The 13,198-nt window shown below is 32.4% G+C and overlaps 1 protein-coding gene across 2 annotated transcripts in view; it reads right to left on the reverse strand.

Annotated features, from left to right (window-relative positions):
• Nucleotides 1-13,198, reverse strand: part of BMP2K (BMP2 inducible kinase) — a 145,648-nt gene that overhangs the window by 65,752 nt on the left and 66,698 nt on the right. For both annotated transcript variants that reach the window (XM_033214321.1, XM_033214320.1), the window contains exons 4-7: nucleotides 11,620-11,762; nucleotides 9,109-9,230; nucleotides 6,751-6,832; nucleotides 2,301-2,433 (exon numbers count right to left, since the gene is read on the reverse strand). In XM_033214321.1, coding sequence (XP_033070212.1) covers nucleotides 2,301-2,433; nucleotides 6,751-6,832; nucleotides 9,109-9,230; nucleotides 11,620-11,762 — 480 coding nt within the window. The remainder of the gene's footprint in view (nucleotides 1-2,300; nucleotides 2,434-6,750; nucleotides 6,833-9,108; nucleotides 9,231-11,619; nucleotides 11,763-13,198) is intronic.

Genomic DNA, 13,198 nt, shown 5'->3' on the forward strand with positions numbered 1-13,198 from the left:
AAAGAAAGAAGAACTTAATAGTTTAACTAAGCTTTATGAAGAGTAAATAATGGTAACTACTTTGACCTAAATTATAACAAGTATATTCAAATTCTTAAGTAACCACAAACCATACAGTTTTAACAAAGATTTGTCTAAGCTATTTCATTTTCAAAATTTCTGTGTGCTATAAAATGGATGCAAATGGAACTAATACTAAAAAGATGTATATCTTCTTATGTTTTATCTTATGTTAATATATGGAAAAAACTACATTGCATGAATACACAACTGACAAAAGTTTCACATTCAAAAACTATGAAGGAAGCTAGGAATTCCTGATTTTCTGAATGTAGGATTTATTTAAAAGTAATATAAATCACTAACTACATATTATATACACAGAAACACTGAAATAAAATGGCAAAAGACACAAAAGGCCACATTTGAAAAATACAAAAAATAAAATCGCACGCCGGACATGGTGGTTCATGCCTGTAATCCCAACACTTTGGGAAACTGCGGTGGCAGGACTGCTCAAGGCCAGGAGTTTGAGACCAGCCTGGGTATACAGCAAGACCCAATCTCTACAAAAATTTAAAAACTAGCCCAGCATGGTGGCACATGCCTATAGTCCCAGCTACTCAGGAGGCTGAGGTGGGAGGATCGCTTGAGGCCAGGAGTCTGAAGTTACATTGAGCTTTGATCACACCACTGTACTCCAGCAGGGCCTGGGCCACAGAATGAGACCTTGTCTCTTAAAGAAGACAAAGAAAAAGAATAAAATTGTGAAGAATCTAAATGTTTTCTAAAACACTACATTACAGGTAAGTACATTATGGTTTTAAAATCTCTACTTTATTAAGCTTTTACTACTCAATACAGTATTTTAAAAGTCCATAAAGCCCTCTGACAGGAGGTAAAATACCAGAAATATTATAATTTCAGACTGACTTGAATGCTTTTATGTTTTTTCAACCTTTCATTATTTTTGCCTAGCTCTCAGAAATAAGTTCAAGGACATAATACACGATCAAATTTATACTAGCAATGATAAAAACTAAAATTAGCACATTTACTGACAAATAAAGGAAGCGTATAATACACTGTAATGCATCAATTAACTACAGCCTAATTAGATCTAAAATTATCAGTAGTATTTATTTTTTCTATCTTACCATTACAAACACACATAACCCCACCCCACTCCCACATATATACATACACACACACACACAGAGAAAAAAAGAAAAACCTAATCACAAGAAAATAAGATCCTACTACTGTAAGCAAATTAAATCACAAGTCAGACTAGATTTCTTCTATGCTCCCTTTTTCTTTGGGGCATTTTTGATCTTTTTTGGAATTTTTACCCTTTTATGATTTACACAAGCGTCAAAAATTATAAAACTTAGACACTTGTCAAATGAGTAACAAATATTTCTAATTTATGAGTTTGGGTTCATGAGTCTGGGGGAACTTTTAATGGTTTAAAGTTATACGGCAATGCATTAATCTTTTTTTAATACAGTTCCTGGGATTAAATGTCTAGCTTATAAATTCCACATTATACTGTTATAATAATTTCACACTTATTTTCTTCAAGTACATTTGTTTTATTTTTATATTTAAATCTTTGATTTATCTGCAATTTTAGCATAAAGAATGAAATAGAGATCCAGTCTTATTTTTTGTCTACAAATGGCTGAGAAAGTTGAACTGCCATCTTCATCACACAAACCTCAAATATATTTCTATTTCTCTCTTTTCTATTCCAGTGAGCTGGAAGCTACAACAAGGGGCACTTGAATGCAGAAAACAAAGCAGAAATGCTAGACACACTTAATGCTAGACACAATCCATGTTAAGAGGAGCTGTTTAAATATTGTAGCTGCCTAATTTAATAGCTGATGGTCCTTCCCCCTCCTCAAATCTTTTTAATAAATTTTACCGTGTAGATATACAAAAAGTTAAATTACAGTACCTACCAAAATGGAAGAAAAAAATCTTAAAGGAGGTTGGAAGAAAAGTATTCTTTTGAAATCAAGGGCCTCTCAGAGACTGGCCCTTCTGACATTATCCCTTGGTGTGTGCTACTAAATTTTACTGAGGGGCTTAAAAACATCTATATTAATCAATAATTAGGTTGCTTTCATTCTTACGTAAGTTTTCAAACACCTTTAAAAATTTTTTTTTCTTTACTATAGTTTCACAAAATTATAATATATGAAATAAAGACTGGATTTAAGTAAAGGAATGTAAATAGTAGGCCCTAAGTACAGTATCCTACAATATTTTCATATATATTTCCAAATACTTACTTATTAAGCAATGTATGTTATAGGAGTAACGAGAATTGTCTGGGATTGTGAAGTTGCCATCACAGATAGCAACCTGACTCTCACCAAAAGGAAGAGTGAAGAAACAAAGTTTATACAGTAGACATCCCAGTGCCTGTAAACCAAAGAAGCATGAATATCATTAGAGCTCAAGTAAGGAAGACATAAAAATAGCCAAAAACTAAATGTTATTTTTAAAAAGGCATGTTTCTATACTGCAACAATCTTTTTACAAATTATTTCTCAAACAAATTAATACATTTAATATTTGAAAAGACATTTAACTATATCATTTCCATGATCTTCTATCACATCTGTGGCTAGTTGGCCGAATTAATGGTATCATAAAAATTAGAAGTAGCTTGTTCCTTTTGGAAAAAAATTAAACTTTTATTTCTTCCACAAGGAAGATATATACTTAGTACATAACTAGCATATAACCAACAAAGTACAAGGCTTCTTCTTTAATAGCATTTTTACAAATTAAGTATAAAGCATGTTTAAAAGTTCTGGGATTCCAAATACGAATTAGCCAGCACAGTTAAACTTATCAGACAACCATCAGGAAATTCTTAGTATTTACCAGGCATACCTCATTATTTTACACTATAAAAATTAAGTTCTCTGTTTCTAGAGACAACCCTCCAACTTCTACTGCACATTATACTAATTATACTTGTATTTGTAACCCGAGTAATCTATATTAAAATTCAAAAGGGAAGTGCTCTGTCTGCTTAACCTGCATGGCTTCATAACTATCAAAGCACCAATAAATCTACTTGCTGACAATGAGGGCAAAACACCCTAAAATACCAATTGCATCTATAAAAGTAGCACAGGAAATTTCTAGCTAAGGTGCTAACAGCTCAAACTTGAGAAGGATTTTTTTGTAAGTGATTTTTTGGCTCAAGAAATCATTACTTTTTCCCAAGAAGTGTCACCTACAGGCCTTAAGAGTGTAAGGCGTATTTCCAATTCTAACCAAATTGTATAAAATTATCCAAGTTAGTATACACTTACATCAGCAATACTGAAATTTAGCCTTATTATCTAAAAATTAGCAAGTCAGCTTTCCTTTGTTAAATTTTCTCCACGTATCAACTTAGTAAACTCAGCTAACCAGTGCACTAATTTTTATAATTATTATGAATTAATTTGTATAATTATTACAATAGACCTAAACACCCTTGGTGAGTTCAGCAACAGTAATTTACAAAACATTGTTTTCCATATTGTAGCAATATTCCAATGAAAACAGTTCAAAAGCTCTAAAAATTTTAATGTTAGTTCAAAAAAATTACTGGGTTATTACATGACAAAACTATAAAGATCTGAAGTAGGGATAACCAGTTCTGTATGGTTACAGAAGATTTATGATGCTTTTTTCTTGAAGGAAGATATTTTCAGCTCACATACAGCAAATTGAACATAAGGCTCCCTTAACAACACTTAAAAAAAAAAAAATGCTATTAATGGTATAATGTCCACATTAGATTACATCTTTCTTTGCACTGTCGAGATGATAGTCTAGGCAAAAAAAAAATCTCCATTTTAGCCAGTTTTATTTTGTCAATCAAACTTTAGGAATTTGTCTTGTGTTAAGAGTAAATGTTGTAGGGTTCCCAGATAACAATTTTAGCAACACAAGTATACTTTAAAAATATATAAATCTAAATACTCTGCTTCATAAAGTGTGAACACAATGAGGTATACTAATTTTTTCACATCAAAGGTATTTCCCTTTTTATCCATCTCAATGAGAATTGTACAAGAAACAGGAGGGAACCAGTGAATTTTCTAATTCACGAATTAATTTTCTAATTAGAAAATTCACTTAATTTTCTAATACAATTTTCTAATTGTACGAGAAACAGGAGGGAACCAATGAATTTTCTAATACTTTATAAAATCAGCATCCTAAATCTCAGGATAAAAATAATAACCTAAAACAAACTTCCAAGCAAAAAAATTATTTTTAAAATAATTATTTTCTAAAATATGAAGTGCTAAATATTTCAAGACCATACTTCAATACCATAACTCTCTGAATCAGTACTATGTTAAAGCAGGATGAAAGATACAGCTCTTGGCCAATTTGAATTGAATATTTTTTTCTGGATATTACTGAATTCATACCTAAAACGTTGTAGCAAACTTGTGTTTCAGATGAGCTAAGTAAGACAGCATAAAAATGGCATCATGGAAATTAAAATTCTCCCTCTTTCAAGCATATAAATATGCTGTTCTCTAATTACGTGTTTTTTGGGTTTTTTGGGGGGTTTTTTTTTTTGAGTATCTATTTGTAAGCCCACAGCTTACAGTTTTCCCATCACAGAATCTCTACTCTGTAACTAATACATAAACAGTACAAATTTTAAAAGTATCATTGACAATTTAGTATGCTACCTCACTGGCATACTAAATCTGGGGAAAAAAAACCCAAAAAAGGATCTCCTTCTTTTTGTTAAGGTATTGGGTAACAGTCATGTGCTTAGAGAATAATTTTTTTTCAATAAACCTTCAATGGCTTCAAAATGAAAAGTATGATGCCTATTGTTTATCTGCTATTGAAATACTCTTTTCCGGTAATATGGAACTCAACAGCAGCACAAAATTAGGCCAGAAAAGACCTCCATAATTACCATAATCATGTCTTCTAATACCTTCATTTTATAAATTAAGATCCAGTTTAATTTGCTTTCTACATTATAATAACCTTCATCTTTACTATAAGCCATTCAATGAGTCAAATGCTAATGCTGCAGAAAGCAAACTAAATTTGAGTTATATAAGCTGGAGATCTATAAGTAGTGCCAAATTAACTAATAAACCTATTGTTAATTGATTATATTATACATATGATTTTTAAAAATTCATCTACCACAAGGAATTACTGTTTGGTGAATGTATAAAGGTTATATAGATAAAAGATATTAAAGATTTTTTTTAATAACCTTACAAAAGAATATTTGTCTCTCAAGACTTTGGTACCCCAACCCTAAAAGGGAGGAGGCCAGGAAAGGAAAACCAAGGAGACACTCATTTGGTTTCACACATTATGCTTGACAAGTTTCTGAACATTATGTTTTCAAAACAAAATAAATCTGATTTCTGTAAACCCTAGAACTATTTCCAAAGAATTTTATTCCTCAATTCCTAATATGGTCACTTGTGATAGATACGGCTAAATAACTGTTGAATTTAAATGAATTAACACTTAAAATACTCTTTTCCTAGTTTATTAAATACAATCACAAGCACATTTTACTTATAGAATATGTTCCAAAGAGATGTCTATATTCTAACAAAGTTCAACTACAAAGAAATATGGTCTATCTCAGTAATTATATCCAGATATATACAGGCTAAATGATAAAGACCTTCCATGTACAGAAGCTAGTCACTGGTATGTTTATACTGCAATTAGAAAAACATTTATTCATATCAATTTCCATTAAAAAGATCCTAAAATATTCCAGAAAATTATTGTATAATGACTTAATAGTTACGTCGAGCTTTTCTGTATTTTGATCAACCAAAATTCCACTAAAATAAATGTTAACAATCATATATAATCTACATCCTAAAAAAATACTGTGGTTTAGTTACATTATACTGAAGTTTTTTTTTTTTTTTTTTTTTTTTGAGACGGAGTCTTCGCTCTGTCACCCAGGCTGGGGTGCAGTGGCCGGATTTCAGCTCACTGCAAGCTCCGCCTCCCGGTTTACGCCATTCTCCTGCCTCAGCCTCCCGAGTAGCTGGGACTATAGGCGCCGGCCACCTCGCCCGGCTAGTTTTTTGTACTTTTTTTTTAGTAGAGACGGGGTTTCACTGTGTTAGCCAGGATGGTCTCGATCTCCTGACCTCGTGATCCACCCGTCTCGGCCTCCCAAAGTATACTGAAGGTTTTTTTTTTTTTTTTTTTTGAGACGGAGTCTCGCTCTGTCACCCAGGCTGGAGTGCAGTGGCCGGATCTCAGCTCACTGCAAGCTCCGCCTCCTGGGTTCACGCCATTCTCCTGCCTCAGCCTCCCAAGTAGCTGGGACTACAGGCGCCGCCACCTCGCCCGGCTAGTTTTTTGTATTTTTAGTAGAGACAGGGTTTCACCGTGTTAGCCAGGATGGTCTAGATCTCCTGACCTCGTGATCCGCCCGTCTCGGCCTCCCGAAGTGCTGGGGATTACAGGCTTGAGCCACCGCGCCTGGCCTATACTGAAGTTTTTTACTTGTTTTTTGATACATAAAGCTTTCCATCTCAGGATTGAGAAGATAAAATGTACTAGTATTTTTCTTCTCCCGAATAAGAAGCTCTACTGTACATCTCTCTCTTCCACTTATTAGGAAATGCCGTTTGGGGAGCAGAGAAAAAAAAATCAACTGAACTCAGATTTTTTAATTTGGTTAGAGCAAGTTCCAGCCTTTCTTGGCCTTACCCAGATATCAGCCTTGGTGGTGATGGGTTTCCCTCCATAAAGGTTGATCATTTCAGGGGCTCTGTATGACAGAGTCGTATACCTGGCAGTAAATGAGTGAAATGGAGTGGAGATATATATAAAAAAAAAAAAAAAAAAGACAGATAATACATTGTTTCTACATAAAACACTACAAAAAAAGTCTTTTAGGCTCAATAACATTATATAGAATAATACTCTTTTAAAAAACTCATTTAAAAACCCATCAAGGATTAAACAATACAAAGCATCTATATACATTTTTATTCAACAAATACAACAGTATTTCTAATAATCTAAAAACAATTTTCTTTATTATAAAAATCTTAAATAATGACAATATATTGGAAACAGTTCTCCTTGAATTTCTTATGTGAAATAACACAATTCGGCTATTATAGTCTCCTTATCAAAATATTTTAGTCTATTAACTTAAAAGTAAAACTTCCACTCTCAAAAACTTAATTTATATATTTACTAAGGAATTTGTTTTTATGGACTTTATGTTACATTATAAAGTAGCAGTGATGATGCAGTCTTAACACTTTCATTTTCTACATACTTTTCAATGCACAAAAAAGTCAATCCTTTTAACATTAAATAAGAAGTAAAAGCTTAAATGTTTTCAAATTTACTTCCTTGACACAGTAGTAAATCTCTTTTGAGTTTGTTTTTATAATTGTTTAAAAGTAATCTAGTTGCTACAATCTAACTGCACTCATTAAGTATATTTCTAATACTGACTGCCATAATAAGCTATTTGGAATCAAAAAGTATTGTGAATAAATATTTATCCACAGAAAACCCCCATATTTATTATGAACAGAACATTTTAAGGAAGCAGTGCTCAAATCTCATGTTAGAAATGATCAGAATATGAATGGACATTCTATATCATGGCATAATTTAAGATTTGGATTGAATGGTCTTACATTTTATTTTGCAAGAAGTATCTTAAAACTCAACATTCTACTATGTTACTTTTTCCAAATCACTCTGACTGGTGAGAGAGTCTGAATACTACTACTATGGAGGAATGACCTAAGAAACCAGAAATATAAACTTCACCAAAACAGGATTTTTATTCACTATACCCCCACCCCAGCATCAAGATAAAGTGTTGGCCCTTACTAAATACTTGTCAATTGAATGAATAGTTAGTCCATTAATTGAGCCACAAAGGACCAGAGAACCCCTTATGAACTTTTGTTCATCGCTAATAAAACATTCAATTGAACCTCATACTTCAGAAGGCAACAGCAAGAAATAAAATGTCTAGCAGGTCAGGGATGCTTGGACAGAATCCTATACAGCAGCCACTAAACATCACAATCCAACAAATTTTTTAAATTATATACATGTATTTTCCAACAAGCCAATTCAATACTTTATTATTCTTGTGTTCTTCAGGACTTTATATATTTACTAACGTGTTTGTTTTTATTAAATCTAACATAAGCATCACAGGCTAAGTTTCCTGAGTAGTAGTATGTAGCGTCGAAATCCATGGTATTATACAAATGGGCCAGAGTAAAATCAGCTGTATTTGAACTATTTCAAAATATTGCAGTTCAAATGATGGCTCTGACATAGTATTAGGCAATAGCGAATTTGTGAGGAAGTGATGAAAGGCAACTCAGAAAAGCTAACTATTTAGAAAGTCCTATTCTGAGAGATCTTTCTGCATTCTGTATCACTTTATTAAGATAACCTAAAATTTACAAACAGTTCCATTTTCTAAAAGCAGAAAGCAGAAAAGTCAGCGAAAGATTCTCACACGTACTCTAGCAACCACAGAAAGCACAGGATTAAGAGAACATAAAGTAGACATGACATATTTCCATTCCAGAGCTTTCCAGTATATCATTACAAAGTTACAGTGATGATGCAGTCTTAACACTTTCATTTTCTGCATAGTTTTCAATGCATAAAAATGTCAATCCTTTTAATATTAAATAAGAAGTAAAAGCTTAAATGTTTTCAAATAATTTAACTTTTTCTTAACAAGCACAAACCCTCAGTTTCAGTAAAAACAAGGATGTTTAACTGAATTCAATAATTATTTCAAACTCCCTTTAACAATTTCACTAATTACTACAGCTTATTTAACAAATTTCTTTCTAAATCTGTTTAAAATGTAGATTAAAAAATTGGCATCTATGGCAAAATACATTTCCTACTGAGCTAGATCAGACACGAATTAATCAACATCTATGGCACAGAAATATTCCAAAGAAATCTATAAATGAAATACCTAAAATCTGTATTTAGCAGTGCTGGCCAAAGACTAGAGTTAACTAAAATTATCATGACAAAAGTGCAATAAAGACAAATACTTACTTTTTAATTTCTTCTTCTACTATATTAACTCCATCTTTTTGAGGATTAAGAAATTTATTAGTGGCACTGCCAAAGTCACAAAGTACATAGTTCCCACCATCATTCAACAAAATATTTTCTACCTTAAGAAAAGAAAATCAATAATTAGTATTTTCAAAGTGAAAATTAACTTTTTACAACCACTGTAAAAAATGGTTATTTTTACAAAGTTTATTTTTACACAATAAACACTGAAGGGCCTATGCCATATACAAAAATATGTAAATATGTGTCATATATATATATATATATATGCACAGTACACACAAACATATATAGACATAAGATACCCAAATTATGAGGAAGAACAAATGAACGGGAGTAAAAATATACGATGTCTACTGCTTCTCTTACTAAGAACAGAGAAATGCTTCTTCCACCCCAGGCTGATTTGTACCGGGGCAAAGAAACCCTAAATCCTCCCTAAAACTGCTTTTATGAAAGAGAAGAACTAGTACCTGGCAGAGTCCAGCTTCTCTCTTTTACTATACTTCCACTTTTCTCCTTTTCTGACACTTTTGCTTCTCTATAGGTATAATGGAAACCACTGGAATTCCATCTTTGACTTCCAGTACCATTTTTATTTAAAATACTACACTGAAAAAATATAAATTTGACTTAATTTGGAGATCAGGGTTGTAGTAACTAAAATAAATTATTATAGTCAGTTTCTTGAATAGTAAAATGTGGGTTCAGAGCCCAATCTGCTACTAAGTAGCATATGGACCCTTGGACAATCTGCTTAACCACTCTTGTGCTATAGTTTCTTTATGTAAAATATGGACAATTAGAATATGAATCTGCCATATGGAACTGTAGTGAACATTAAATGAGTTAAAATATGCAAAGTGCTTAGAACAGTCTGGAATATGGTAAGCACCTAATAAATTACTATTACATGTTTTTTCACAATGTCTTTTATTTTTAAGATAGTCTTAGATAAGTAATTTATTTATTTCCATTTTATCAAAATACTGTCTCATTGTAACTTTTCTTCTATATTTCACTTTAGTATATTTTAAAAATTTGTACAAAATAAAGATTCAGAAAGAAATCTACTGAAAACATATTTTTTACATATGTTTACACATATAAAAAGAACTAAGCATATAATATGGACAATACAAAATTATGCAGTTAAATGTCTTCTGAATTTAAAGAAGAGTCAGCTGAAGATATCAACTTTGTATGCAAAAAAATTAATTAACCATAATAGCACAAAAAATCGTATCGAATTATTAGGGGAAATGGAAAAGCTGCACATTCAAAAGAACTACACTGGTTATCCAAATTAAGGCCAGAGGCCTGCAGTTAAGCATTTCAATCCTGCCTTATCTCCTACTATCATAGGTTTTCTAGATGATGCTTTCATGATTAACAGCCTATATTCTCAGTGACATTTTCTCTTTTATCTTACAAGCATTTTATAATAAAATTTCATAAAATTCTGTATAATCAGTCAGAACTGGGATTCAATCATTCAATATTTATTAAGACTCTGCTGTCTACCAGGCACTATTTTAATTGCTTAAATATATCACTAAAAATGAAAAACAAAAAAGTCTTGGCCCTCATGGAGCTTACATTCTAGAGGGAGAAGGTAGAAAATAAATAACAGGCATAGTACATAAGCAAATTATACAGTATCACAGGAAGTAATACGGACTAATAAAAGGTACAGCAGGTTAGGCTGCCGTGATAAATAAGGTGGCTCACGATGGGACTCACTGAGAAGGTGAACCTGAGCAGACCTAAGGAGTGGAAAGGGTAGCCAGGGGACTACCTAGGCATAAAGCAATTCAGGAAGAGTGATTTTTGTAATCTCAGTGTTCTTGTGGGCATGAAAGAGGACACCTGTGGTGATAAATTGTATCTCTAGCAATAAAACGCCAGAATATTCAATATTCTTTGGGGACTTTTTCAATGTAACAGGTGGGTACCAATATAAGAGGTCAAGAGTCCACAGAAGATGAAGTGACCTTCAAGGTAACCACCACCAAATTAGAGAAAATCACAGAAAACTGTACTAAATTATAAAGAAATAGAAAAAGAGACCCACTTATGGTCTCCTCCAGTATCCCTTGAGAACACCTTGATGCTTAATATGGATTACAGGAAATAGGAAGAATGCTGGCTGAACTGAGAGACAATAGTGTGGACAGACATTTAACAAATATCAGTGAAAACCACATTTCTGTTCAAATGAAACCTTTTAAAGAAGCCTACTATAGAAAACAGGGATGCAGGGTAGAAGGTACAAAACCTGCCTCCACAGCCACGCTAGAAATCCTCAAAGTCAAGTAAACCACAATTTCAAATCTACAGTCATTCTTTACATGACCTCAGGAAATGTAGAAGGGGAGGGAGAGACCAATCTCAAAGCTAGTTTTTATACTGATTTAGATGAAAATAGTCCAAGAACATTTTAACTCCAACTTATTACTTAATCCATAGGTATTCTAAAGTTCTTACCTTCAGATCCCGGTGAATTATTGGAGTCTTACACTGATGCAACCTTGCAACAGCTTCACAGGTATCACAGAATATCTGTAACACTTCTGGTTCTGTAAAACCTGTCTGTAGCTTCTTATTCATTTGATTCACCACCTGCCCAGCTAACCAAAAAAGTAATTTTGAGAGAACATATTCTTAATAAATAAAGTCCATCATAAGCAAATTAAGACATGTCTTTATGGCTTCAAGTAATGGGAAACTGGCTTTTTCATAATTCTCATGTAAGGATGCTTATTACATCATATTGTATTGATTCAATGACACATTTTTTCACATTTTACATTTCAGAGATCATCTTAAAATAAAGATCTTATTAAAGCTATTGCCCACTTTTTTTTTTAACATCTCTGAGATCAAAGCATATCTTATAATACTGGTTTGAAGAAATAGTTATTCAACACCATACTATTTATGGGCTAAACAGTGGTGAACAAAAATAAGGTTTCTGTTATCACAGAATTTACAGTCTAAAGGTAGAAGCAATCACACAAATAGATATATAGTAATAATTGTATATCATAACAATAATATGAAGAACTTATATAAGAAATCTAAATTTAAATTGTGAAGGAAGATGAGGAACAGAGGGTATCAGATCAGGTCTAAGGAAGTGATACTTGAGATTGAAGGATAATTAGGAATTAACCAGGCAGAGACTTGGGAGCACAATATACTAGCAATAGTGAGTACTATGTACAAATGCCATCAGTTTAGGAAAGAGCTTCATGACTTTGAATAACTCAAAGAAAGCCAGTATGCTTTCTTTACAACTTAATGAATGCTGATACGCTCTAGGAAGCAGAGGAGACAGTAAGGTGAGATGAGACTGGCAAGGAAAACAGGGATCAGCCATATTTTAGATTCTATCTTGAGAGCCAAAGAAATTTCCCCATTTGACTTTCAAAAAAATCTCATCTAGGGTTAGGGGAATCAAAAGAGTCAAAATGGGCTAAGAGGTAAAGTCTATCCAGATAAGAGATAATGGAACAAAATAACTGACTAAAATCAAATTGCCACACATATACAATTAAGCCCTGAGAAAGTTACATATTACAATATAGAAATTGATAGTCTAATAATAATTCTTAATTATTAACAAAAGGTTAATCATCATTATATTTTAAGAATGCAAATAAATATGTGATTCACACAGAAATCAGTCTAATAAAAATTGAGTTTGGGAATTCAAAAAAACATAAAGCATTCATTAACTTGCAACTTTCCTTTAACAAGGTTAGATAAATGAACATATGCTATTTTACAATCTATAACAAGGTACATATAAACTTGTTCCTTTTATTATTACTGTCTAAGCAGTCTTGTCTTTTCTGAGAATATTTTTCTCATAGCATTTTAAAGCAAAAAGAACATTAATTTTACCTATGAATCCCCAACTTTCAGAAAACTCAAGTGTAATTTGTTCAGATTATCTCAGAAGACTGGGGCACCTGACCATGCAGCAACTTCCACCACTCCCTCAGTTGGCAGACTCCCTGTCTTTTAATTAAACCCAGCCTTCTCTAGTTTAAGAATAATT

The sequence above is a fragment of the Trachypithecus francoisi genome, unplaced genomic scaffold (assembly GCF_009764315.1).
Source record: "Trachypithecus francoisi isolate TF-2019V2 unplaced genomic scaffold, Tfra_2.0 Lachesis_group1, whole genome shotgun sequence".
In the NCBI taxonomy this organism is placed as follows: domain Eukaryota; kingdom Metazoa; phylum Chordata; class Mammalia; order Primates; family Cercopithecidae; genus Trachypithecus; species Trachypithecus francoisi.